The sequence below is a fragment of the Dromaius novaehollandiae genome, chromosome 27 (genome assembly GCF_036370855.1).
Source record: "Dromaius novaehollandiae isolate bDroNov1 chromosome 27, bDroNov1.hap1, whole genome shotgun sequence".
NCBI classification, from domain to species: domain Eukaryota; kingdom Metazoa; phylum Chordata; class Aves; order Casuariiformes; family Dromaiidae; genus Dromaius; species Dromaius novaehollandiae.
Window position 1 is genome coordinate 3006336 of NC_088124.1, and position 27641 is coordinate 3033976.

Below are 27641 nucleotides of genomic sequence, written 5' to 3' on the forward strand. Positions count from 1 at the left end.
AGAGCGAAGCAGCCATTTCGGTTAACCTGACGCGACACGACACACCGAGGCGCGCGGGTGTTCAAAGGGGCGAGCGGGCTGCGGGAAGGCGCTCTCGCCCCGCCGCGAGAGCCGTGAGAACAGCAGCAGCAGCAGCAGCAGCGAAATGTCATTTCAGGTCAAGCCGCGCCGAAACCCTTCCCCACCCCGCTTCGGGGTGTGCATGCGCGGGTGCACGAGTGCTTCGGCCTGCACACCTCCCCCCCGTCCAAAAAAACCACATAGGTCCGGTTCGGTTTGGCCCAGCCTGGCGACTGCAGCTGCCAGCTGAGACCTGACAGCGATCAGTGCTCCACTGGGGATGCCGAGGATCTGGTTTGAGTCCTTGGCGTCCCTCGTGCCATCCCCCGGGTGGGTTTTCTCCGCTGCTCTGCTCCTGGGGAGCAGACCGGGATGCGGGCAGAGCCGGGACCGGGAGCCGCCTCCCCCCGCCAGGGCGGAGGGGATGCTCCCCTGTTTGCCTAGCAGGGTGTTTCCCAGCAAAGTCTTTGATAAAGGCAAAAAATGAAGCAGGGGAAGACGATTCATGGATTGCAGCGGAAAAGCGGGAGGTAAAACTCCTCCACCAAGCCCCTGTCCCTCAGGGTGGTCACAGCAAAGCCAACCCACCCGGTCTGGATGGAGGGGAGCACGAAGGCTTTCCAGGGACATGGGGGACGCTGAAAAGGGCTCTGGGACAGATGGAGAGGCTCTCCGGTGTGCTCAGACTCCCTCTGCGCACAGACACCGAGCTTTTGCGTTTCCCACCGCCAGCAACGGGGCTCACGAGTGCTGGCGTGAATGAGCCCCGCCGTGCCCCAGCCCCGGCCATGTCCCACATGGGGGTTGATCCCTTGCAGAAACGCCGGGAGCGAGGCCCCCCTGCCCGCACTCTCTGCGGAGAGGGACGAGACCTGATCTCCCGGGGAGGGATCCCCTGGCGGGGCAGCGTTTGCAGTCGTGTTACGGGATGAAGTGATTTGTGGTAACCCCACTGGTCTTGTGCTTTCAACCGTGCACAAGCTCCGGGTTGGAGGAGTGACTTTTCCACCCTGGACGTCCTCACATTTGGACTGGATCCCTTCTGGGACCATTGCTCATCCAATGCACCAGCTCCGGACCAGGAGAGCTGCGATCTCCCTGCAGCTGGGAGCCTCGAAACGTGCTATTTTTTGCTAGCTACGAGTTTCCCTTCTCCGCTTGGGCCTCGGCACGGGAAAGGGAACCGATTCTTCGCACCGGCCTTTCGTTCTTGTCTGGAATTGAAAGCTGCCGGCGCCCTTGGGCCCCCGGCCACGCTCCTGGGCTGGCTTCCCCCTCACGGGGCTCTCTCCGGCCCTCCAGAGCGGCCGACGGAGAGGGGAAGAGCAATACCGATACCGGGGTGCCGGCGAGGCAGCCAGGTGCCAGGCCCGGCTGGGTGGTGCCGCCAGCCGCAGGCCTGTGCCGCCCTCTGCCGTCAGCCGCCGTCCTCCCAGAAGAAGGGGAGAAAAAATACAGAAATGTGCCTCTTTTTTTTAATTTTAATTTTTATTCCCCTTTTTGAGCACCCTTTTGCTCCCGGAAAGCCTCTCCAAACGTTTCCTACAGGTGACGACTGTGCTTTTCCAGCGGTGCCCTCGTACGTCGCGCCTTGCCCCGTGATGGCTGCTCCCCCCACCCTGCTTGTCCTTCCCAGGGGACACCCTGACAGCGGGGCACCGGGGCACAGCCAGGCGCTTGGGAATGGCCCCAAACGGCCTCACGTCCTTGAGGGCGCCACAAAAACCGTCGTGCCAGGCCGCCCGCCCCGAGGCGGTGCAGGGATCCTGGCATGGCCCAGCCCTGACAGCCCCCCCCCGCCACCGCGCATGGTTCGGTCCATCCGCAGCCGCCCCCTCCCCGTAGATGGTTTAACCCGCTCCCCCTCCGGCTGGCCGTTTAACCGCCTCTCTTCTGTGCCACCCCTCCGCGCTCTCCCGATGGTTTCGTCCCCTCCACGCAGGAGGCTTGACGAGTCCTCCCCGCCCCCCGTCCCGCAGCGGAAATGGTTTTTCCCACTCCAGTGCGAGGTTTAACCCTCTCCGCCCGCCCTCCCCTCTCCAGGGCGGGTGGTTTTATCCTGTTTCCTAGCCCAGGGAGGCAGCTCCGTCTGACAGCCCTTTTCCGGCCCTCTCCATTCCCCTCACTGCGAATGGTTGGCTCCATCCTCCCCCCCCGCCCGGGGCGGAGATGGTTTATCTCCTCCTGCCCCGCATATGGTCTCTCCCGCCTTTTGCAGCCCCGCCCCAACTCCTGCTCGCCCCGCCTCTACCCTCTACGTCACGCCCCCCTCCCGCTCGCGATTGGCCGAGCCGCAGCGCCTTGGGCGAAGCGGCCAATGGCGGCGCTTCCCCCGCCCGGATCCAAGATGGCGCCGCCGGGGGCTGCAGGAGGGCGGCGGTGAGGCGGCCTGCGGGGGGTTGGCGCGTTCCTCCGCGCTCCGCCGCTGCCGCCGCGGAGCCGGCCGGCCGGTGGGCTCGCTCGCTCGCTGGCCGGCCGGGGCCCGCCCCTCCGCCATGGCAGCCGAGAGCGGCCGCCAGTTCTGGAAGCGGAGCGCCAAGCTGCCGGGCAGGTGAGCGCGGGGCGCCCGGGCCGGGCCGCCCCCTGCGGCCGGGGCGGCGGGTGGCAGCGGCCCCCTCCCCGCGGGCCTGGGGGGGGGCGTGTGCTCCCGGCTGGGGGGGCCGTGAGGAGGGGAGAGGGGTGCCGGGGACCGCGTCCCCCCCCACCCCCGGCTGTGGGGCGGGTGGCTCCGTCTCGGGGGGCAGCGGAGCCCCCTGCAGTGGGGGGGGGGGCTGGGGCAGCCCCCTCGGCTGTGTGGCGGGGGGGGGTTGGTTGAGGGCCCTGGAAAAGCCCCCGGCCCCGGGAAGGGCATGAGTGGGGCAACCCCCTGGCTATGGGGCAGGGGAGCCTGTTGGGGGGCCTGGGGTGCCCCCCTGCAATGGAAGGAGGTGCCAGGACATTCCTCCCCCAGCTATGGGGCAGGAGAAACTGTGTTGAGGGAGCTGAAGCAGCCCCCTGTCCTGGGAATGCCCATGGCAGCCCCCCAGCTCTGGGGCAGGGGAGCCTGTTGGGGGCCTGGGGTGCCCCCCTGCAATGGGAGGGCGTGCTGGGGGCAGCCCTACTGGCTGTGGGGGAATTTGGCCTGGGGGAGGCCCCCCCAAGTAGGAAGAGGGTGTCAGGGCTATCTCTTCATCTGTGGGGCAGAGGAGTCCGTTTGGGGGCTGTGGGAACCCCCGCCTGCACGCCTGCCCCATGGGAAGCGTTACAGAGGGTGTCAGGGCCTTGCAAGGCTCCTCCTGTAGCCGTGCCGCCCCCCGGGGCACCCCGGAGCCGGGGCTGAAACGTGCTCCTCTCCACAGATGTTGCAGAAGTCTCCTCCCTTCCCGAAGCCCTTAGAGGTGTCCCCTGGGGCGGCAGCTCCCCTGTCCCAAACAGGTGCCCCTGCCAAAACAGGTGCCCCCCTCCTTATCCTCTCCTCCGTGGGGTGTCACTCCTGGTCCACCTCTACGTGATACCCTGCTATTTTTGAGGGGTCCCTTGTCTGTTTGGACCTGTGGGGCATCTCTGCATGCACCTCCCCTGCTTCGTTTGCTCTGGGTGCGCTGTCTTGTTTGCTGTTGAGGCATCTGTGTTCACCTGGGGATGGGAGAGGGAAACGAGTAAAATGTCCTGTTCAAGCAGAGTTTAGGAGGAAGGGGCCGGTGGTGATGAGGGAGATGCTTCCTCCGTGGCCTCAAGAGAAAGGTTTTCCCCTGCGGAGCCAGCCGCCAGGGAGGCTGGGGAGAGGGCACCCACCTCTCTGGGGAGGCTTTCACATGTTGCATTTTAGTCTGGTGGCACTCGGGCTTACTACTATATTCACGCTGCTGTTTGCCTTATCTGAACCCTGCTGTCCCCTCCTGATGTGCAGTCTGAAATGCTTAGCTGGCTTTAAATCCTGCTAGGCCAGTTAATTCTCTTTCTAATGTGCTTTCACTCTTAGTCTTTGTCGCTGCTCCAGTTCTCTCAGGTCGGTGGAACAGGCCAGAGCTGTGGCAAGCAAAGGGCAAGCAGTAAGCGTAACATGTTCTTCTTTTCTTCGTGGGAGAAGAAAATGCTGTGCCATCCGTGGGCCTTTTCTTCTCCTTGTTGCCAGCCTCCTTTCTCTGGAGGTCCCACCTGTGCTTCCAGCTGGTGGTCTCTGCTGGTGACTTTGGGCTTCGGCTTGGAAAGCTCAGGCTAGGTGAACCGGTTTGGGAGGCAGTCAGTCGTGCCTAGACAATGAGCTCCAACGTCAAACGTTTGGCAAAGTTCTTCCCCGCTCCTGACGGGCTAATTTGCAATTATCCCGCTGTCCTCTGGGGTCAGGCGGCCTGGTTGCCACCTTTAAACATCCTGTGTACCCGTCCTTCCCGGGGCAGTTACTAACAGGGATCTTGGAGACTGCGTTCCTAATGGACAAGGCGGCTGCACAGGGTGGAGGTGGGACGTGCTGTGTCCATGGTCACTGGATGCGACGCTCCCTTTCCAATTTTTGGTCTGAACTTTGAGTGATCTTTCTGTGCAGATTCTTGGCCGTTCCCATTCTTCGCCCTGACAAGCTGGCAGAGGAGGGCTTTGTAAAGATTTGGAGACTGTGTTAGGTTCCTTTTCTGTGATATTTTGTGAATTTGGTTGCTTAGTTTTATTAGCTTTTACTTAGTGCTTTTTCTCTGTAGATTTAGTGTTGTGGCCCTGCTAGTAAATGCTGTTTCATGTTGCCAGTAATGTCTCATGCTCTTACCATAGGATTTCTCCCTTCAGTAAATTTTTGGGAGTGCTTTGTCAAGTTGGCTTAGCATGTTATCCTGTGTAATGCATTCTGATTATTTCCTGCTTTTTAGAGAGATGGGCAGCAAGATATCAGGGAGTTTTATTTAATCACCGTTTTAAAAGGGAAGATGCAGAGTCCACTGGGAATAAAACATGTTCTGTCTCTGAAACGGCACCGAGGTTTCATGGATGTGCTTTCTGCTGCAGTGTCAATAACCCAAACGCTGTTTCGAGCTGCTCGTGAGCAGTGTGAAGCAGATACCACAGCAGAGATCGGGAGCCTGTGGTACTGGGCGCTGGAGGTACAGGTCATGAGAAATGCCTTGTCCCAAAGAGCATAAACTAAAATAGACTAGAAGAGAGCAACCAACTGACTTGTCCAACCAGTTTAGTGGCACAGACTTAAGGACACAGTTTAGGTCTCAGCTCCTGACCCGCTGAGGGGTTTGCTGAAACGTAATGCCTGCGCTGAGCTTTCCATCCACGCGACAGTCGGGTGAAAACAGCCAGACACAAAGTTCAGCTTGGGGACAGTCAATTCATCTAGCAGACTTGAGCTGTATTGAGGGAAAAAAAAAACCAGACAAGAGTGAGTAAATAAATGTTTACAGAGCATCCCTTGGTGGAATCGCTCCCCCGCCTCGGTTTTCTCAGTTGTAAACGCAGGGATGTGCTAATGCACCTTTGCCTGGAGCTTTAGGATCTGCTGAGAGCCGTTACAGAGACGCAAGCTGACGGAGCGGGATCAGGCATCGAGGGTACCACAGACGCTACGGCATGAACTTGCCATCTGGCAGCTGTGCATGTGCTCGCATATTTTAAAGTCACCTGTTGCACGTCTCTCTTTGCACTTGTTCCTAACCAGCTTATACCCGCTGCGTGGATGGGTAGGGGAGAGAATCGTTCAGCAAAATCAAAGATGGGGGAAAAAAAAGCATGGAGAGAAGCTGCTTCGTGCAGCAGCTGGAGCTCAGCAATGCTGGATGCTGGGGTTCAGCCCTGAAGGCTGCCGGAGACGCGACTGTCGCCTTCAGCTGTTTGCGTGGAAGCACGAGCTGATGGGTGCTGCTAGACCAGCTCGCAACGCTGCGTTTGTGGGAGGTTAGGTTCAAATCCTTTGGAGAGCGGCTCGGAGGTGGGACCCTCTGCGACAGTATCAGCCATCAGTCGATAGCGAAGGCATTGCTTCAGAGCACCAGGAAGGGGTTGCTTCATCCAGAGCTGCTGCCACATCGCCTCCTCTATCTATAACGCGTGTCGTTCGTTTGGCTTGTGAACTTGAGGCCGGTAGGGCTAAATGTAGCTGCCGTCCCTTTGCGTGCGCTCGGGAGCGTTCGCCTGTCTGGCACGTGCGGGTTTTCCCCGGTGATGCTGATCCCTGTGCAGAGAAGAGCCGTGCTGTGAGTGCTGTCGCAGGATGGTGCGAGCTGGGTGCTGGGTATTCTGGAGGCTCTGCTGGCTCCTCTTCCGAGCAGAGCTGCCGTGAGTCATTTGGAAGCAGTGCTGATCTGGAGGGGTTGGTTTTTTTACTCCTGATAAACTGCTCGTTATGGCCACCCACGGGGTTGCCTGTGTTTAATAGCTGTCCTGACTCCTCGATGCTAATTAGTCGGCAAACTCTTCCCTGGCCCGGCTCGCTGGTGGGTAAACACAGGGGGCCTTTGAGCGCTTCCAGCCACGGAGGGCTGCCGCCGTCGTGGTGAGCCCACCCCTCGCTAGGTTTTGCTGCCGGGATCTCTCTGTGCTGCTGCTGTTTCCAGCCTCTGCCCGGCATCTCCGCGTCCCTCTGCCAGCCGGGCCGGCCGCTGTCGCCTCCCCAGCATCGCATCCGCGTGTTCCCAACGTGCTCCCCAGCTGCGCCAAGCTGCAGTCCCCCTCCTACCCTGCTGGGCTCTGCTTGTTTTACTGCCGGGCTCCATCTGCGGCTCCTGGAAACCAGGCCAGCTCCCCGGACCCAAGAGGAGCCGTCCCTTGTGTGCCAGCTCTGAATGGGCCCTTGTCTCCGCGGCTGGACACAGGGCTGTGCTGTGTGCCGGGAGATGGGAGGACTTGTTTTCTGGAGATCCAGGCTTAGCTTTTAGGGTGGGGAGGCTCTGCATAGTTACCCAAATGGAGCTAATAACCCAGGATCCCCGTCTCGTTTCTAAAGCCTGTAAAACGAGTGATGAGCACTCATCTAATAGCTCCTCTGCAAAGCGATGCTCATCCTGGAGCCCTGACGCTCCCTGTCCCCAGAGCACTAGTCCTGCTCCTCAGGGAGGGACGCCGGGGTGCTGAGATGTGACTCACTTCAGGCCACGTCAGAAGGAGCTGATAAAGGTGGTGTTCGGACTGGAGTTGAACTGTGTACCGTACCGGAGCTTGCCTTGCTGTAGCATTGGCGGTGAGCCTGGGAGCCAGCCTGGGGTCCAAACTCTCAAACGCCTTGCTGAGGAGCCCCAGTACTGCTGGCTGGAGTCCATCCCTGTCCCTGAGGGCTCAGAGGTGTAAATCCCCAAACCTGGGAAGCCCTTAGATGGAAAAGAGAATGGCCTTCAGTTTATAAGTCTGGGGGAAACTGAGGCACGTGGTTACTCGGAGTGAATCGGCAGTGTGGCAAGGAACAGATCTCTGCTCCTTGCTCAACCAGGCTGGAGAGAGCCAAGTGGTTCAGAAAGGGTCTTTCTTTTCCGCTGCAAAGAACTGCAAATTCAGTTCAGCTGAATGTGGCACTTCTGGTCTAAGGCTTTGAAGTCAGAGGCTTATTGAAGTCACTTTTGGCTGACGTTTGGCTCCTGACAGCAAGCAAAAAGTATGACCCCAGCCTAGGCTGAGGAGACTGTTCCTGGGTCCTCTGTGGCTTTTGGCACTCTTTTTTTTTTTTTTTCTTCCCCCCTTCCTGCAGCATTCAGCCCGTCTATGGAGCACAACATCCCCCGCTGGATCCCCGACTCACCAAAAAGTAAGTGTTATTTCTCTCCTCCACTTTGGAGGGTTTGGGCTCAGTCCCGCAGTCCCTGGGGGGCTCCAGCATGCCCTAGCGTTGTGGTTTTCCACCTCTTCCTGATCAGACTGGCCCACATAGCTGGGAATGCAGAAATGACCCAGCAGCTACATTTGCATTTCCCGAGCAAACTCCAGAGATAGGCAGCAACTTCAGAAACTAAGTGCTGTAGGTAACGTTGTGGCGGTGCCCATGGGAGTGTGCACCTACCCTTGGCTTACGGCGTCCAGGCCGGCACCTCTGTGTGTACCTCTGCCGTTTAAGCTCCGGCTCTGGCGTGGCCGAGCTTTGGGCACGTGATCCGGCTGCCTCCAGGAGAGAAGGGCAGCAGTGGGGTGCTGTGCTGTTGCAGGGTTAGCTTATCTGCCAGCACCCTTTATGGCCAGAAATCTGTATCGGACACATCAAAGGAGACAGGAGCCTTCTTGAGCAGTGGTGTCTGAGCCCTTCGCTCCCCCTCAGAGGGAAAAATTAAGGGAAGGGGGGAGGCGAAGGTGCCTGGCAGCGTGGTGGATTGGCAGCCCCGTGGCTGCGGGGCTGCAGAATCGCAGCGCCCTCCCTAGCAGCAAAAGGCAGAGCTGATCTCCTGAACTGCCTCCTTATTCCTGTCTCGTGCTGTGTAGCAGTGAAGGTTCCCCCTTTTCCGCCGTGCTTCAGCTGGTGGACTTTGACTCCTGCAGCTTAAGGGTAAATGCGAAGGCTCCTCCTGTGCCTGAGAACAGAATCAGGCCGGTGCCGGTGCGCTGGGAGCGATCACAGCTGCATGAGGAGCGTCTCTCCAGGCTCTGACATGCCTCTCCCCAGGTTGCAAGGGTGTTTTGTGTTAATCTGCCTGTTTTCTGTAGGCTGGGTGGAGCTGGAGAAGTTGTATGTCTCTCTCGTTTGCTCTTTTGGGCTCGTAAGCCTGGCGCCTCTCCAGCCGTTTGCTGGCACTACGGCCTTCCGTGCCCGGAGATCGTACCGGCTCCGGCTCTGCCTCCTGGCAGCGCGCAGCCCGGAGAGGCTTAACGCATTCCTCGTGTTTGGGAGGAGGGGCAGGGCAATTGGATGAGGAAGAGACTAGCGGATTGGAACGAGTGTGTAGGGAGGGGAAGAAAACGGACTTGGCTAACGCCAGGGCTCTGATACTGTTTCTCTCTGGCTCCCAGTTTCATCAAGGACCGCTCCAAGGCCAACACGTTGCCTATGAAAAGCAAGAAAGCCTCCAGCTTCCACGAGTTTGCCCGCAACACCAGTGACGCCTGGGACATTGGTGATGATGAAGATGAGGACTTCTCTTCTTCCTCTTCCCAAACTCTGAACTCTAAAGTGGCCAAGGCCACGGCAGCCCAGGTGCTGGAGAACCACAGCAAGCTGCGGGCGAAGCCCGAGCGGGCCCAGTCTGCTCTCAGTGACATGCCCACCAACTGCAAGGTCATCAAGTCCAGCAGCGAGGCCCAGCTCTCCAGGACGTCTGGTAAGAGCCATTTTCAGGCACAGTCTAGTGCTCTTTTAATTGACCGTCAAGCCCAACTGCTTGCTGCTACCCACATATTATGGGTAGGAGGCCATAGCACAGCACATATGCCTGGCAGAGGCGCTTGCCTCCTTGTACTATCCTGCACTCCAAGGAGACCTGTTAGAAGGCCTCATGCTAATGCTTCGGTCTCCTCTGCTGCTGGATATCCTGCATACGGACATGTCTCTCCTGTAGGGTCCCTGTTCTGGGCGCTAAGGGATTTTAGAGATCTGTTAAGTTCTTGGTTGGGCTTGCTCACCCTCTGCTTGATTTGTGGCCCCGTGTGCTGCCGGAATAACCTAGCGGGTCCCTGCTGCCAGCAGGTGGCATTGGTGGCCCATCACCTCCTCTCCGCCCTGGCAATTAGCTTGATTACTGTTTAGATCAGAGACAAGCAGGGCAGATCCGAAGGTCAGTTCCTCTGGGATTCCCGCACGCTCCTTGTGCCTCTGTCTCGTGTTGTCCTGCCACACGCCTTCCGCTACCTGACGGGGGAAGTCTGATCTGTGCCTAGAGGCAGGAGGAAGGGATGAGTGTAGGAAAAAGAGGGAGGGGAATCAGGGGGAAGTGATAGAAGAGCAACAGTAGATGCTCGTGAACCAGTTTGAAGTGCTGATCTGTTAGTGGGCCAGTGATGCTCTGTGGGCTGAGGCTAGGGAAGAGAGAGGTGACATTTGCAGTGGCAAATCTCTGATGGTGGCTGGTGGGGCTGGAGAGGTGCTGTCTCCTTCAGTGTGCTGTCTGCTCCTTGCAGAGGATGCCTGTGTGCGGACCCCTCTTCCGAAGCAACAGTCCCTCCCCCTTCGGCCTGTCATTCCACTCGTCGCCCGCATCTCTGACCAAAATGCTTCGGGTGCTCCCCCCATGACAGTGAGGGAGAAAACGCGCCTGGAGAAGTTTCGGCAGCTTCTTTCCAGCCACAACACGGACCTTGGTGAGAGTGGTGAAACGGGTGCCTGCAAGTGGGAAGGGGAAAGCAGAAGGGACATGTTGCTTCAGTGAAGTGTGGTTCAGGTTGCAGTCGTGCCTGCTCTGAGGTGAAAAAATTTACCACCTATAGCTGCTCCAAATGGGATTGTTCCCGATGACAACTTCTTCCACCAGCAGTGCCGTTTGGAGGCTGCCTGTCTGTTTCCAGTCTTTCCCCATCGCACAGATGATGGTTGTGGTCGCTGGGATTCGTTGGGCTCTGCTTGAGGACTGAATGCTGCTGAGAGGGGACTGGTGGGTCAGAGCCCTTGCAGCCAGCAGTTCTGTGCCCAGGCTGAGTAGAAAGTGTCTCTACTCCCCTTGCCCTAGACCCACATCCCCAGTCACTGCTAACGTGGAGCCTTCCTGGAGGCTCAATGTCTCCAGAGCCTGCAGGAGCAGACTGGGCTTTCCTCTCCTTCTAGGTGTAGTGGTGCCTGGACGTGCCTAGGATCTAATCCATTGCCACCACTGTCCGTTTGCAGATGAGCTGAGGAAATGCAGCTGGCCCGGTGTGCCCAGAGAGGTCCGGCCCGTGACGTGGCGTCTCCTGTCAGTGAGTACTTGGAGCTGTGACCCAAGAGTATGGGTGGGGGGAGTTTGACAGCCTGTGCAGAGCCAGGGACACACGCTCCTAGACCTTCCTGTGTCCCATAACCAGGTCTGTTCATGTCATGTCTGCCCAGCCTACAGATGAGCTGTAGTTTGAAATCGGGGAATGTAATAGCTACATCTTTGAGCACAAAGCCCAGACTGGTGCTGGGGATGTGGTTAGCTCTGCTTGGGAAACAAGCTGCTGAATCGTGTGAAGTTAGGTTACCCCAAGATCAGAGAAGACATCGGGATTGGTAAAGCCAAAACCCATGAGAACTTTCTAGAGTTCCCAAGTCTCTGTATCTGACAGGACTTTTGTGTGCACAGCTGCTTGGCAGGATTTCGGGGGATGATCAGTGGCCAGGAGAAGTGGGGAAGAGGGTCTACCCTGACATCTGTTTTCCTGCTGCAGGGTTATCTCCCCGCAAACATGGAGCGGCGAAAGCTGACTTTGCAGCGCAAGCGGGAGGAATACTTTGGTTTCATCCAGCAGTATTACGATTCCCGGAATGAGGAACACCATCAGGATACCTACCGGCAGGTACAAGCCCTCTGCCTGTTGCCTGGTTTCCTGCCTTGGTGTATTCCTTCCCTCCCTCTTGTTGCTGCTTGTCCTTGCAGCTGGGGTCATACTAGAACTTCCTCTAGCTGTAGCTATTGAGTCTTCTCCTTGGGGGCAGGCACCATGCCTCTACCTATCTCCTTCAGGGCACTGGATTAAGCCTTTCCTAAACTGCTACTAATAACTAGATTTCAAACCCCAACTCTCTCAGCCCAACTCTGGCAACCTGTCCAGCCCTGAGCAAAGGAGACTGGAGATGAAACTGCAGATGCTTTTTTTTCCCCCTCAGTGTGGCTGCTACCTGCAGCCCCAGCTGTGCTCATCAGCAAGCGCAGCTTTCCCTTGGGGACACTTGGAAGATGGATTCCCTTCCATTCTCCCGTGTGTGAGTTATCTTGAAAAGCAAGGCTGATGTGTGTAACCTGCACTCTCTTCCAGATCCACATTGACATTCCAAGGACCAACCCACTCATTCCCCTTTTCCAGCAGCCACTTGTCCAAGAGGTAAGGGAGAGTGAGGCTCCTGCCTGCATTGTGGTGAGTCAGGCTGATTGTGTGTGGAGTTAGACCGGCACTACCGTTGGACTGAGTTAGCTTTGCAGGTTAGCTTTGCACTTTCCTGGCTGACAACTCCTGATGCTTTCTACAACTGATCAGCAAATACCTGCTCAAACCGCCTGGTCTTGTCCCGTGTTTCCGAAAGACGTCAGTCTTGGAGCTCGCAGGCTATGAGATCAGTTCTGTAGGACGCAGCTGTCTCTGGCAAAACATAGCCAAGAATTAGTAAGAGACCTGAAGTTCCTGTTTTGAACCAGCACAGGTCATCAGTTGTGCTTGGCTGTGAAACCTCTCCTGGGTGAAGCAGTATGTGAGAGTCTTGGGCAGCGATGGGTTTGAGAGGTGGCCAGGAGGTGCAGGCATCTGTTGTCTTTAGAAACAAGCTCAGCATGTCTATGTAGGATGTCAGAGCGTGGTGTCCTGGGGCCTGGGCTGGGTCTGGCTGGAAATGGCACGTAGTTTGGTTGTCTGAGGGGGCTGCTCTGGAATTATCCTGACCTGTGATGTGGAGCTGGGAATACTGTGCTGATAGCTGATACTTGATGGTTAAAGAGCACAGGAAACAGCCTGAGCTGTCCGTGTGACATTCAGCAACGTGTGTAGCTCCGGTAAGAGGCAGCCCTGCTCTGTGGATGGAAGGGTCTTAAGTTGTCTGGATCTTGAAAAGTTGGCCTCTACATTTCTTCAAGCTGAGGCTTTGCTGAGGAGACTGGGGGCTGCCTTATTCTGGGAAGCGTAGGCTGGCCTGTGGGGCTGGGATCTGCGGATCATACGGGAGAACATCCTATGAGTTGTATGCTGCTTATTTAACAAGTATTGCTGTAGAAGGGCCTGTCAGTGCATGACCTCTGCTCCCTGAGCTTAGCAGTTATGCTTTTCTGCCTTTCCTTTGTGCACGGCTAATGCAGGTACCTGCTTTCCTTCCTTCTTCCCCTAGATCTTTGAAAGAATCCTGTTTATCTGGGCCATTCGACACCCAGCCAGCGGCTATGTACAGGGAATCAATGACCTGGTTACTCCATTCTTTGTTGTGTTCCTCTCGGAATATGTTGGTAAGTGACGCTGGCTGCTTGGAGGCACGGTGCTGCCTCTTGACCACAGTGTTTGCAACCGTGTGAAGTGCTGGCATCAGAAAAGCTTGCCTTGCTGGAGGGGAGTCTGTCTCTCCGCTCCTGTGCCACACTAAAGATGCATCTTGACCTCTTTCTGTGTCTCTGCTGCCTGGTTGAATTGACTTTAGCTTCATAGCCTTGCCAAGCTCCACAGAAGTTGAAGTGCTAAGGGTGGATTTGCATTTGAATGTACTTAATGTAGTTGTAGCTTTGAAGAAAATAGGGTCTTTTAGGCACTGAGGGAGTTGAAGCAAAGCCCTGAACTACAGAGTTGGGGGGGGGTTGAAGTCTTGCTCTCAAAGCTTGAATTTGGAGCTAGTTTTTGCTCTACAAGGAACGAGTGAGCTATAAAGAGACCCTATTGAGAATTTAAAATAAACGATTTAAATATTCCTGTCCTGTGCTGCTAGTGCAGGTGTGTCTGTCAAGCTGAGAGCTTTCAGAAAGCAAATTTACTTCTCCCTGCTGCTTCTGGCTTTGTTGTTAGCCAGTCACTTTTATTTGGAGATCAAGTCGTTTTTGCCCATAGGATTTTTATTTTTTGCTCCAGCTCTAGCTGTGTTTTGGGGTTTACATTAACACTGGGAGGCCACAATCACTATGCCTAAAGGCTTTTATTTTCCACCTTAAGAGAAGGAAAAAGGAGTTCTGCTTGACAGAAGTATTTTTAGGGTCTCATCCAAAACTCATTGAAGTCATTGGATGTCATCAGCTATCTAGCTAAGGCTTTGTAAACTCGTGCTGATCCCTCTTTTGAGGATGTTGTGAAGAGAGAAGCCACTCCAATTTCCACAGCCAGAAGTGGTCGGTATTGATCCCTAAGAAGTGTCGGTGCTGCTTATAGTCTGAAGGAGAAAGCATAAAATGTGGCTTTGCTACCAAAGCAAAGTGGTAGGTTTTGTGGGTGTGTGTTTTTCCTTTTCTCCTCGCCTTGAGTGAATTTTCTTTCCTGGGAGATAAACAAACTGTGTGGTAGGCAGCTGAGCAGGTTCCTCTTGAGTGGCCCCTCCTGGGCCTTAGTGCGTGAGGGGCGTTGATGGTACTGAGGCTCAGTGGAGGCTGGCTGCTCAAGATCGATCTGCTGGGTTAGAAAGCACTGTGTGCGGAGGGAGTTATCTATGCAAGCAAAGAGCTGGTCTGAAATGTCGGAGCTGCCTGCAGGTATCACTCTGACTTCTTGCTGTCACGTGCCAGGTTGGGTGTTGATGGCCAACTCTCTGCGTGTGGCTGCGGAGTTCATGCTGCGTCGGACCTGTCTCACCGGGGCCGTGCTTCTCGCAGTCTTCCAGGCCTGTTTTCTCCTCTGACTGAAATGTTCTTGCCGAATGCAGCCGCCTTGTTTCCAGCTGTCTCTGCAAGTTGCGTTGGAGGAAAACCTCAAATGCATGAGATGCATCAAGTTGAATTTAGCCTAGCGACGTGTGTCCCCTTCTGTCTCCAGAGGCAGGGATTCAAAGCCAGCCTTTAGGTCAGAAGCACGATGTTCCTCTCTCAGTGGTTAACTGCCCCTTGATCTGGCTGTGAGGCAGGCTAAGTATAAGGATGAGATCCATAATTCTGTTGAATGTATGTGGGAAAGAAGTGGCACCACTCAGTGCCCCATAAACCCTGTTGCAGCAGGATTGAAGTTAACGCACTTGCTGGTTTGGAGCACTGGCTCTTCTGTACAGCTGCCTTTGGCAGCCTCCCAAACAGCTGGCACTGCACACTGTCAGGGCTGCTCCAGAGGCTCTCACTAATTCCCAGGATCCCTGGATCAGCCAGGAAGCTCTTTCCCAGAGCTTCTAATCCCTGTGTGTGGATTCTGTCCCCTTCTCCAGTGCCGTTCAGGACCTATTGCTTTTCCTGTTCTTGCACCCAGTCTGGGTGCAGAACTTCCCATCGTCCTTGCAGGTGCTGGCCGGAGGCTGGCTAGATCCCGCAAGTGCTGTTCTCTAGGGTCTCTGGGCTCCTGTGCCGGGCAGCTGTAAGAGGGACATAACTCACCAAACACCAGCTCTCCCCTCCCTGCTTTGATGCTCTCTGCTTGCACTGGCCCCCGCACCCTGTCCCAGTCTCTTCGCCCATCTTAATGCATGAGGCTCTTTCTATCCCTGGTTCAAGGCCTTGCTTGAAGGGTTGTCCTGGCTTGGGACCTGTTTGGTGTTCCAGCAAGTCTGTAGAGGGGAGCAGTGCCTTGAAAAGCTTTGTTCGATCTTGCTCGCTTGTAACTGGCTTTGTTGCTAATTCCTAATTATGATTAAATTGAGACTGTTTCCCTGTAGGCAGGACCAGAGTAATAGCCAGATGTTGCAGGTGGAGCTTGGATGAAGGGAAGGAGAGCCTTGTACCTCCGTGTTGCCAGTCACACTGCGACTAACCCAGGCCAGGATGTAACGTCAGGCTTGTTGTCAGCTCTGTTTTCATCCTAGAGCAGCTGAACCGGGAACGTTCATCTGACCCATCGCCCACCACATGCGGTGCAAGCTCACCCATGACTCTGCAGAGCTGTGGACCGAGAGACTAGGTTTAACTGTTCTCCAAGAATCTTGTCCCGCCCCTGGGCCCCAGCTGGCCCAAAATATGGGAGAAAAGACATCCAACCTCCCCTGCAGAAAGCAGTGATGTGGGAGCCCTGCCTGGAATTTGAGGCAAGGGTTCAAGTAGAACCATGGTCCCCCTTCTCCTGTGTCAGCCCTGAGCCCACTCGAAGTGTCACTCAGGGCAGCTTTGCTTTCCCTGAGCCTGGGTTCCCTCTCCTCTGTCCTCAGGCATCCTGTGACTCTGCGGTATCGCCACTGTCCCCAGCCCAGCCACAACTGGCTGTTACCAAGCCGCTGGCTCCCTTTCAGTTCCTGCCAGAGCCATGTGTTGAGTATCTCACCCCTTTCTGGGGGCCTCTTAATGATGCCAGGGGCAGATGTTTGTGCTGAGCTGTATACTCTGGAGCCTGGGGGCTTTCAAAGCTCCTTGCCACGTGGGTTGCCTAGTGCTGGGGCTCTCCTAGCGCTGGTTTCCTCTGGTGGGGTTGCTGTTCTTGCTCCCGTAGCAATGCAAGCAGCAGGCTGTTCTCCATCGCCTGAGCTTGTCACTGCATCCTTTTCTCCTTTGCGGTCTTCCTGCTTGACTTCCCGTCTCTGGAGTTGTATGGGCAAGTTTGCTGCAGAAGGCTGGTTCCCGTGTGGCTGAGCCTGTCTCCTCCACCAGCCCTGGCTGTGCTTGCATGGCCTTGTCCCACTCCTTACCTGTCCGTCCTCTTCACATCTCTTCTGTTTCTCCTGATTCTCTGCTCCTCTTATCTCTGGGTTTTGTGTTGTCCCTTCCCCTTTTAGTGTCTCACCTGCTGTGTCTTCTAGTATCAACACCGGCCCCTGCACAGCACCCTTCCTTGTAGGGGAGTTATCTGGGAAAGGCGATGGGTATTGAACAGTTTGCCTGTCTTATTATCTGGGACACTTGAAGGTGGCTGTGGAGAAGCCAGGGAAGTGACGGATGATTTGGAGTGCTGACCTACAGCTGGAGAACAACTTTGCTGCTCTTTCTGCAGTAGAAGATTGCCAGATTAAAGCAGGCTTAAGCCTGTGCTTGTCCCTAAGGGCTCTGTGTGGCAGTTTGCTCCCGAGCTGAGCGCTGTCTGGAAGGAGGAGCAGGGGTAGGAACAGTGTTGGAGTCGCCCACTCTTGACGCTTCACATCGTCCTGCAGGGACAATCCGCTATGTCGGTCCTCGTAGCGCTGGCAGCCTGCGACAGCCGCCCTGCAGCTTCTCTGAGCCGGGAGCACGGCCTGGCTCCAGCCCCGAGCCCTGTCTTCTCCCGCTCTCCTTTCCAAACGAGATCAAAGACGCTTGCTCAGATTTCCGAGCCTCTGGGTTTGGACGTCGGCCAGTTTAGCCCTGGCATCTGTTGATCCAATTTAGCGGTGTGACAGCTCCCTCGGCCTCTGTCAGCAGCGTGACGGGTGCTCTCCTCCCGTGAACCCAGCGGAGAAGAGGGAGCTGCTGGGCCTGCCAAGCCACGAGCACCAGACCTGTCTCTGGACACTGAGCTGTGCCCTAGCCATCAGCTGCCGCTGTCTTTACCTACCCGTTGCCCTCGTACAGTCTCCAGGCGAAGGGGAGCCTGGCCTGGAGCAGGTCATCTGTGCTCCAAACCCAGCCCTCATCAGCGCCATGCTGCTCTCAAAGCCTCTCCTCCCTCCCTTGCCCTTCCTGGCGGCTTGTGAGCCCGTCTGAAAGTGAGCGCAGCCCTTTGTGCTCCTAAAGCGCCCTTTGGGGACGGAGCTGCCACCAGGCACGGAGACCCCAGTTAGCTGGGTTTGAAAAAGGAGCTTGCACAAATCTCTGCTTTGTGCACGGGGCTGCTGCTGTTCGCTGCAGCTCGGGGAGGAGGAGAGGCTGCGCGAGGCTGAGCGGTCCCGCTGCTGCACGGCACTGCTGTCAGGCCGTCGCAGCTCCGCGCTGGATTTAACTCGGACTTTGCTGTCCAGGAAGACGTCTTGAGGATCTTGGGGCCCTTGCGATTGCGCCGAGAGCCCTGCTCTCCCAGTGTGGTTCATGAGGCTTCGGCAGTTGTTTCTGATGTGTCCTCGCAGCCGGTGGCTGCTTTCCGAGTGCCTGTGTCCTGCTGCGCTGCTCATTCGCATCCCTCTGAAGCCGGAGCGTGGGGTTGGCAGGGGAAGGGGGGAGGCAGTCCTCAAGGGCGGTTAGCCCCAGGGCCTTCCCAAGCTGTGAATTCAGCCCTTTAATGGGGTTGCCGAGTCCTAGGGGAATTAGGTGCCTCACCTGCACCCTGCTCTGCCTCCCGTGCAAAGCAGGCATGGCTGCGCACCTCGGCTGCGCTTCAGTCCTGGGCTGGCGCTGATAAATCCTGTTTGCCGGCCTGGGAGCGGGAGCCCAGTTCCTCGTGCTGCCCAGGATGGAGGGCAGCGTTTGCTTCTGTTTTCTGGCTGCAAGGAAGGATCCGTCTCTCCCGGTTCTCCCTGTGGTGCTGCCAGCTGGCAAAGACCTGCCCTCGCCCGGGAAGGCTTGAGCTCCAGCAGGGGCGGTCGCGTATGCCGGGGGCTTTGAGCACAGCCCTTGCCGCAGAGCAAGCAAGAGCAGCAGCGCTGCTGTGGGATCCCTGTTGTGATCCCTGGAGGATCTGGGCTGCGTTCGGATCGCTGCCACCGAGTCTTCTGGGCCCTGCAGCCCTCCACCCGCTGCTAAGCTGCCTTGGAGAAGTCGGTCAGCGCACCGGGGGCAGCGGCTGTGTGCGAGGAGCCTCCTGCCCGGCCTGGGCAGCACGTGCGGCCCTGAGCGGGAGCATGTCCCCTTCCCACCGACTCAAAGGCCTGTTAGCAGGGCGGTCAGCGTAGAGAGCGGGGAGCTGGGCAGCTTTCTGAGGCTTGCTGAAATCTGGGGGAATCTGCTCGAGGCAGCTGCCAGGGAAAGGAAGCTTCAGGTTTTCCACCAAGGGAAAGGCTGAGAGATGGGAGATGCTAACGGTGCTGTCTGCATCCCTACCCTGCTCCTGGGCTTCAGGTCTCCTTGGGAGATCTTGAGTCTTGTATCTCTGTGGGCAAGAGGAGGGGCTGTCCTGCCCCTCCAGTGGTGGAGGGGGATTGCGGATGTCTCCCAATAACACGCAATGAAGAGACCCTCTGTTTGCTCCCAGCTGCCTGCCTTCCTCTCACGCACTGCTACCTGCGCCAGCTCCCTTGCCTCCAAGCAGCCGCTTCCCCAGGACTTGCCACTGAAGGCTTTGCTAAGGCTCAGTGCTCCCGTGAGCGATCTGGTGTCTCCCTTCCTCCTGACTCTCCTCCCTGTCTGTTTTGCAGAAGAGGACGTGGAAAACTTTGACGTGACGAACCTGTCGCAGGACGTTTTACGGAGCATCGAAGCCGACAGTTTCTGGTGCATGAGCAAGCTGCTGGATGGGATCCAGGTGAGCCTCTGGGGCCAAGGAGACTTGCCTGGCGCTCACTGGGGTAGCAGCGCAGCCTTCTCCTCTCTGTATCAGGGCGAGAGCTCTGCATCCTGAGCATGGTCACCTAGAGAAGCCTACGAGACCTGCATCACTCCTAGCGTTTAGAGCTGAGGGAGTCTGCGCCTAGATATTTGTCGTCTTACTCTGTTCCTGGGACAGGTGTCTGTCGTAGCATGAGGGAGATTTCCCTACTTCACTGGGCAAAACCTGTTGGCAGAATCCTGCGGAAATAAGATGCCATGCTGTCCCAACTAGGGACTTCATGCCAGAGCAGATGATCCTGGCATCCAAGAGCCACGTCTCTTTGGCTCGTAGCGGTCTCAGCTCTGAGTAGAAGACTCTTTTTGATGATTTCTAGCTGTTGTTACAGCTGGTGCCTCTGACTCATGGCCTCTCCCCACAGGATAACTACACCTTTGCACAGCCAGGAATCCAGAAGAAAGTTAAAGCCCTGGAGGAGCTCGTCAGCCGGATCGATGGTAGGCGACAAAGGGATCTGAGCAGGAACAGGGCAGGGGCAGAGGACAACTGCAGGCGGCTGGAGTTCGGGAGCTGGGGGGCATCAGGGCACACGCTGGCATGAAAAGGGGGGCTCACGGCAGCTGCAGGAGCACAGCAGAGCGTAGGGGCTTGGCTGCAAGGCGTGTGGAGGGAGGGCAGTGGGGCTGGGTGCAGTTAGCCGGAGGGTCACGAGGGCAGGGTTTGCCTGGCTGGGTAGCGCAAGGCGAGGATCGGATGTTTGGGAGGATGATTAAGGTCTCCGCCTGAAAGCGCACGGCAGCAGCTGTGTTGGGGCAGTGCCTTGCGCAGGAGCTGGGGCACCGTGGTCCCCAGGTGTGTAAGTGAAATGTGCTGTTTCAGAGCAGGTACATAATCACTTTAGGAAGTACGAGGTCGAATACCTGCAGTTTGCCTTTCGCTGGATGAACAATCTTCTTATGAGAGAGCTGCCTCTTCGCTGCACCATCCGCCTCTGGGACACCTACCAGGTACGCAGGCCCCCATCCCTCGCTCCTTGGCTCCAGAGCCGATTCTCCGTGCACTGGGAAGGAGATCTTTTTGCAGTCCTGCACAGCTGGGGAGGTGGGAGAAGCCAGCTGAGCTGTGGGAGCTGACACCGAGTTTTGTTGTCCACAGTCGGAGCCAGAAGGGTTTTCTCATTTCCACCTGTATGTCTGCGCCGCCTTCTTGATCAAGTGGCGGAAGGAGATCCTCGATGAGGAAGACTTCCAAGTAAGTCCCTGGGGGGGAGTCAATTCCCTTAGGGAAGAGGGGAGGGGATTGCCCCAGATGGTAGCCCAGCGTAGATGCAGTCAACAACCATCTCAAAACTGGCTCCGAGACCTTCCACTCTCAGGATCTCTGCCCACAAGTAACTTCTGAGCCTCGGTGCTCAGCCCGGAGAGCTGAGCAGTTGGAGACTGCAAGCTCCAAATGCCAGTTTGTCCCCAGACTCGAGCTTTGGTCATGGCAAGTCCCTTCATCACATCTGCTTTCTGGTGTCCTGCTGTAACGTGGGGTGGCGGCACCCTCTCGCCAAGAGGTTCAGGGAAGTCCGAGGTGCTATGCTCATTCAGAGCTGGACACGAGCGCGTCTCGTTGCTGTCATTGAGCCTTTCGGGCCTGCGCGAGCAGCAAGGGAAAGTTAGTTCATGCTGCTGCTGCCTCCGCTCATGCCAGCCCTGAGCCTGGTCTGGAGGTGACCCCCGTGCTCACTGCCTTCCCCTCTTTCAGGGCCTTCTCATGTTGTTGCAAAATCTACCGACGATACACTGGGGCAATGAAGAGATTGGACTCCTGCTCGCCGAAGCCTACAGGCTCAAGTACATGTTTGCAGATGCCCCCAATCATTACCGCCGATAGGTGCCGGGACTCGACTTCCTCCTCTGCCCCCTGCCCTGCGCCCGCCCCTCGTCCTGGCCTGATCTAATCACTGTGGCATTTTGTCGTCCAAGTCCTCAGACGCTCCGGCCGGGAGCTGCTCCTCGCTGTACAAAGCTCACATCGACTGTTGTCTTAACTCTTACGTGTGCCTGTCTGCCACTCCACGCGCCTGGACGTGCCACTCCAACCACCGTCAGTATTTCACGCCATGCCGGCGACCTGAGCCAGAGAGAGAGGCTTGAAAGGGGCTGGAGGGGACATGGAGCAGCTTTACAGAGAAACTGAGCCGAGGACACAACCCTCCTGTCCTCTCCCTCCGCCTGCCCTGGCCTTGTCCAGGTGTGACTGCCTTGGCTTTGCCGCCCCGTCTTACCCCACTGCCGCACGCAGGTGTGCACTGTCCCAGCCACTCCATTCGTTCTCCAGACACCATTCGATCCCACTCCTGGTTGAAAATGCCTTATCCGAGACCCGCCTGGCCGGAAACCTTCCCTCAAGGGCAGCAGGGCAGGAAGTTTCTCTCAGGGCCAAGCTTTGCGCCGAGTGTCTGAAGCCCCCGAGCACTTTGCGGGTCCGCGAGAGCCGCTCGCGCCTGCCCTCTCCATCTCCCCCTTGATGCCTCCCCCAGGTCGGTGGCTGGCCGGGGCTTGGGCATGGTGGGGGGACCAAGCTCTCCGCACGGGCTTTGGATGACACACGTCAACTCGACGAGACTCTTCCTGGGACTGATGTGCTGTGGGCACAGCCCCTGCCAGCGTGGGCCCGGGCGGGGGGCAGCGGCTCCTGCCCCCCGCAAGGCCCCCGCTCCTCCGAGGCGTTCTGTGTATATTGTGTTCTTGTGTATATGGGTCAAAGATGTACAATATACGTCTTCTGTTTGTAGCAGATATGATTTTATATTTATAATGTGCAGCCCTTGTTCTCCCCCTGCTTTCCTGCCTGGGTACGGTGCAGTAGGGCTTTGGCCCCTGCCGGCGGTGAGGGGCTCGGAGCTACGGGCGTTCCTGCCCTCACCTGTTTTCAGAGCGTTGGACTTGGCAGCAGGACGTTAGAAATCTGCATTTCGAGGCCTCCCCAAAAACGAGGGTGTGGGAGCGTGAAGGGTTGGGAGACAGGGTAGGAGGAAGCACAGGGTATCGGGGCCCCTGGGCACTGGAACGGGCCCTTGGGCTGAGAGGCCCCGGGGTTATCGCTCGCGGCCGGGCCAAGCTGTTGGCCACAAGAGCCGGGCTCGTCCTGCACCGCGCCAGGGCTCAGCGAGGCTGGGGCTGGCCTCCCCTCCGCCTGCTTTTAAATCAAACCGGTGGTGTTTTAAGGAGCTGTTTGCTCCCTGGGGGCTTTCCCCGGACCTCGTGCACGGTGTCACTGGGCAGCACACGGAGGCTCCCGGCTGCTACTGGTGCGAAGAGGCGCCGGGGCCGAGCAGGTGGGAGGCAGAGCCCTGTTGCCAACAAACCTCCAAGCAGCGTCTCAAGAAATCGCTTTTCTAAGCTGGAGTTGTTTTTTTTCTCAGGCATTTGGACTTTCACTTTATTTTGGTGTGTGCCTTTTGTTGTTTTCTCTGAGAGATGGACCTGGTGGTCGCTAGTTTAACATGACTAATTAAAAAAAAAGAAAAAAAAAAAAGGAAAAAAAAAACAACAAAACCCCCAACCGACACCTGCACTGTGTGGTCTGGAAACTTTGTGCTGGGGTTGGGGGCAGTGAATCCTCGTTTGGCCTCTGCGAGCCTCTGGGCACGGTGTACCTCCGTTTGCCCGTCTCTAAGACGGGAAGGAAGCTCTCCTCTTCGTACTGCGCGTCTCCATCGGCCGGGGCAGGTGTTTATTTATTAAAGGATGGGAAATAGAGGGACGCCCAGCGCGGGGTGAGGAGCGGCTGTATGAGCCCCCAAACCCGGCTGTACCGTTTCTTTTGGGCACCATCGGCTGCTGCTTTTTGGGCTGCGCAACCCAACGCTGTCGGTGGAGCTGCGGCCTGTGGTGGGACAAGCATTGCCTGAGCCAGGTCGCCATGCCTGGAGCAACGACCCCTTGTCATCACCCTGCCGCTAATGGGCGTGATGTTTTTTGGCCTTCCTAGCTATGACCTGAGTTGGACTCTGGTTTCTCCAAGGCTTGAGAGGCCCCGGGTCTCGCCAGGTTTCTGGGCCAGCGCTGTCGCTCCGCCTCGCTGTCCTGAGCTTCTGGGCCGTCTCTCAGCCCTGTGCTGAACCCAGTTGAGTGATATGTGTCGGAGGCTGGAACAGCAGCTGTCCTGTGTGTTTACGGCAGGGTTTGTTCCACGAGGCGAGCTGAGTCCTTGGGGAAGGAGAAACCCTTTGACGGGGCTTTTCAGCAGCTTCTGCTTCGCTGCGTGAGCCCGTTCAGGCTGCACAGAGCGCGTGGGCGGCCTCAGCAGGTAAAGCAACCGCACGAGGCCTCCAGCACCTTAAAGCTCCAGCAGGGCTGGGTGGGGCCTCAGATCCTCTCGCGGATGATGCCCAAGCCAGGACCCTCCTCGCTGCAGCCCTGCAGCATCCGTGTTCACTGCTGGTCGCGGGCAGGACACGTCTCCTTCCACCTCCCCGCAGCCCGTGCGCCTCACGACAACGTTTTGACCTGCTCCAAATCCCCCCCCCCCCCTTAATTACTATTAAATGTCCAATGGAGTGGAACAAATGTAATTACTTTTCTGTGGAGCTTAATTACATGCATTTATTGCCCATGCTTTGTTATAATTGATGGCTAACGGCTTGATTTCCTCCAGCATCTTCTAATTAATCTCCCGGCTTAGGGCAGGAGCGCAGCCCCCTCCTGGGGAGACCCGCTCCCCCCTCGGCCGGGATTTTGCTGTTTTCTGGCTGGCTGCAGGCTCGTCCGTGGCTGCTTTTCTTAACGATTCCTGCCATTAAACACAGGTGAGCTGAGATAAACTTGGGGGGGGGGGGGGAATAAAAGCAAGAGGAAAGGGTGGGGGGTAGAGAGCAGAAGCCCTTGGCATAGGGGAGTTGGGGGTTTGCTTTGAGACAGAGGCATCAGCACTGATGGGCTGTAGGGGAGGAGGAGGAGGAGGAGGAAGGACCTGGGTGCCAGTGGTGACTCCCATGGCATGTCTTCCCTGTTTCCTCTCCATCCTGGCCCTGTCCCCGATACCAGCGTGCCGCGTGTCGAGGCTGGGAGCGACAGGAGCACGCAGGAAAACTCCAGCTAAAACCCAGTGCGGTTTGGAGGCTGCTGGTGAGGATTAGAGGGAAGAAAAAAGAAAAAGATGTTGAGACGCAGCGAGATCCCTGTGTGCCGGACAGAGCTCGGGCCCTGTGGCCACGCCGCCCAGCTCCTGTCCCCATCCGCTCCCCATGTCCCCATCCTGTCCCCATGCCTGGCCCGGGAACCTGGCCCTCAGGACGACACCACCACGGCCTCCTTTTCTCTTTTTTTTTTTACATTAGAACATTTATTTCTCAGAGAGAAAATATAGTCTCAGACAGTCAGATTATAGTAGGTAAAATTAGCATTTTTTTTTTCTTTACAAGCATAGATTTTTCTTATTACCTCTCTTATACCATCTGATATAAACAATTCTAGAAAGCAAATAAACTCACTTTCTACAATAAATAGAGCGATCTGTGCTTTACAGCAGACTGACAGTAACGTTTAGGTCCCGTAGCAACAGCAGGATATTAGCCAATTCAAATTCTAAAATATTAAAAAAACAAAAACAAACAAAAAAAAAATCAAAACCCCCAAATTCCCGAGATCTTAAAACATATACACAGGTCACAAGTCCACAGCTGAGCTACCACCTGGAAAAGTGTATGTTCCTTTAAATAAATTACACTGTGTGCATATAAAAGACCCAGCAACACAACTGAGGACTTCAAGAATGGTGACAATAGGTCTAAATAATTTAGAACAATATTTTACAACTATGTACACAACGTCCTTCCCCAGCCACACTCCATAGGCATCATTATTATTATTATTATTATTTTTACAAAATCCTATGCCCCATCTCTATATGTTACAGGTATCTTCCTTAAAGTGTGGTTCCATGTCCCAATGTATAAGAAGTGGTATTTTAAAAAAGTAGACCAAGTAGAAATGGCAGTGATTACTCCCCACTATTCATTATTATTAATTATTATTATTATTATTTTTGACCCAACATTCTCTTTAGTATGAAAAAGTTAAAATAATAAAAAAATACTGAGTTAAAAAGCGAAATGATGATATTCAATCTACAATCTTGCTCTGCACCTTTGGTTCTTAAAATGGAAAAGCAAAAAGGGAGAAACAACAGAAGAGCTCCAAGAAATTATAAGTCCTTGGCTAATAGAAAAGCTTTCCTCACCAGTTTCCCAACATCGGCTGTCCCTGTTTTTTGCGATGCAACCCCCAAAAAACCCAGGGATTATCCGCAGAGCCGGATTTGTTTGCTTCTGATGGAGGACAAAGCTGGAGACCCCCACACCAGGGAAGGGGCATGCGGGTGCGAGAGGAGGTGAAAAGGCAAAATGGTTGTGTGCTCTAGTTAGCGCTTGGTTTCAACCCAAACCGAGCCGGAGGAAAACGTTAAAAGAGACAGAAAAAAAAAAAAAAGGGAAGAAAGGAAGAGGAGCCTTACACCAAATGTGCATAAAACGACACAGAAGATGCATCTCCCTCCAACCCTGATCAACCTCAGTGCCTGCAAAGCTGCTCCAGCTCCTCAGACACCTCCAAAGTTAGTTTTGTTTCTTAAATTAAAAAAAAAAAGGAAGTTATCTTTGCTTGGACTCAATACTGCACTAAAGCATGATATGAAATGTTACCGGAACAGGCATAGTCACAGAAATCAGGATTTAAATGCAAAACTAGCAAATAAATTCCTAGGACATACGCGTGCACACACACACAAAAGAAAAAAAACAACAGGTAATTCGTCTTTCATATTTAAAGCTCTGTGCATCTGTGCATGTAAGTGAGTGTGTGCAGCGGAGGGGAAGGTTACCAAAATATCTCAGATCTGCTCCAAACGCAGCGCGAGAGCTGATGTGAAAACGGCCCGTAGGCAGGCAGGGAGGCGGCAGCGCGCACGCCCGGCTACGGGTCTCCAAAGGTGGCGGGACAATCAATGTCATTTAAAAAAATAAACTCAAAAGGCCCATGACGGTCAGGGTAAATTTGGCACGAGAAAGTCCAGGTGGAGATTCGCTAAAGGATCCCGGTTCGTTTACGGCGGCACCGGGCTCCCGGGAATGACCGAAATCCCCGGCCCGAGCGCCACCGTCCCCCGGCGGCTCTTCCTACCGTCTCGCTCCCGGCCCCGGGGACTGGACACTTCAGGCTGCTGCCAGCTCTTCGGCGACACATTCAGAAAGAAGCTGGACAGGCTTTTTTTTGGCACGTAGCAGGGTGCTTCGAGGAGCGCCGACGGCTGCTGGCAACGGCTCGGAGGGAAAAGGGAGGGCGAGCAACTCCGCCCCCGGCCCCTACAGATAGTTGGACGTAACGAAGGGATGATCCCCCCGCACGCGGCTCAGGTGAATCATGGCGCGGTCGTAGGCCACCTGGACAGACTTGCGGATGCTGGTTTTGCGGCCTTCCAGCATCTTCAGCTTGTCCACCGTGTCGTCCACGCCGAGGGGGTAGACCTTGTCGCGCGGAAGCCACTGCCTGCAAGGCAAAGGAGAGCACGAAAGCCCGTCAGAGACACTCGGGAGAGGCACCCGGAAAGCAGAGCAAACCCGGAGGCCTCCTGCCCCTCCGCGCAACGCCTGGGCTCGCTGCAGGAGGCCCCTGCTCAGATCTTCCTGGCTCTCGTGACTCGCACAGCTGCGAGAGGGAAAGGAGCTTGTCCCAAGAGTTCCCAAGATGCGGCCAAGTCCTCCGACTCCTCCACCTTTCCCCATCAGTATCTGGTTGGCAACTCCTCCGAGGGAGCTGCTACATTTGTGTGATTTATGTGTTTATAATTAACTTCCCACAACGATGCTACAAATGCTTAAATGCCGGCATTTGACCAGAATACATGGAAGTTAACATCTGCAGCCAAAATGCCTTCCGACATGAGCACAGATTTCTCCCCACTGTCTTCACGCGAGCCTTTCAGTCCTCCTCGGAGCTCCGGGGGAAACTTGGAAACTCCTGCGTCCCACCGAGCAGGGAAAACAGGCGCTTCCATGGTGGAAAGGAAGCTTTCCGCACCAAGAAAGCTCTGCCTTGTTCCAACAGGCTGCAAGCACCAGGATTTGGGTGAGTACAACCACCTGAGCGTCCTCCAGAAACAGGCGGCTTCCAGGAGACAAGTCCCAAGCCCAAGCCGACTTCAACTGATTGATGACTAAAATTGCAAGTGCCTTGTCCATACCAAGCTTTTATCGTGTGGCCACTAGCACAGGTTCGCTAGCACATTTGGAAACGTGCCGTCTTTCCTAGCAAAGTCCAGCCCCTGGGCGTTAAATCTCAGGCTCTGCTGGCTCAGTTTAGCGCATACCCCAGCCAGCCCACGCTGACAGCCCAGGGCAGCTCAACTCATCTTCACCACAAAGATCAGCAGCCAAGTTCTGTTCTTATGATGTTTCTGCAGCTTCACTGAAGTCAGCAGAATCTGGATCTGGCACCAAGAAGGGTTTTACAACCTTCCTGCAAAGATCTAGCTTCCTACAAATTGCAATCGGCAATCTAAGAAGCGGCCACTTAAAAGCGCAAACATCCACCAAAGCCCCGGCTTCAACACGAGCTGGG

General features: G+C 56.0%; 2 protein-coding genes across 6 annotated transcripts in view; one reads left to right on the forward strand and one right to left on the reverse strand.

Annotated features, from left to right (window-relative positions):
- The first annotated feature begins 2347 nt into the window (after positions 1-2347).
- Positions 2348-21821, forward strand: TBC1D22B (TBC1 domain family member 22B). The gene is made up of 13 exons (XM_064498317.1): positions 2348-2611; positions 7715-7771; positions 8962-9269; positions 10066-10245; positions 10766-10836; positions 11287-11415; positions 11875-11940; positions 12932-13046; positions 18902-19008; positions 19454-19529; positions 19912-20039; positions 20188-20283; positions 20785-21821. Exons 1-13 carry the CDS (start codon positions 2556-2558, stop codon positions 20911-20913), a joined length of 1518 nt encoding a protein of 505 aa, XP_064354387.1. The 5' UTR covers positions 2348-2555; the 3' UTR covers positions 20914-21821.
- A 2525-nt stretch (positions 21822-24346) lies between these two features.
- The window catches only part of BRPF3 (bromodomain and PHD finger containing 3), a 28579-nt gene continuing 25284 nt past the window's right edge, over positions 24347-27641 (reverse strand). For all 5 annotated transcript variants that reach the window (XM_064498172.1, XM_026111857.2, XM_064498171.1 and 2 more), the window contains one exon: positions 24347-26570. In XM_064498172.1, the coding sequence (XP_064354242.1) occupies positions 26387-26570 (184 nt within the window). In that variant the 3' untranslated portion in view covers positions 24347-26386. The remainder of the gene's footprint in view (positions 26571-27641) is intronic.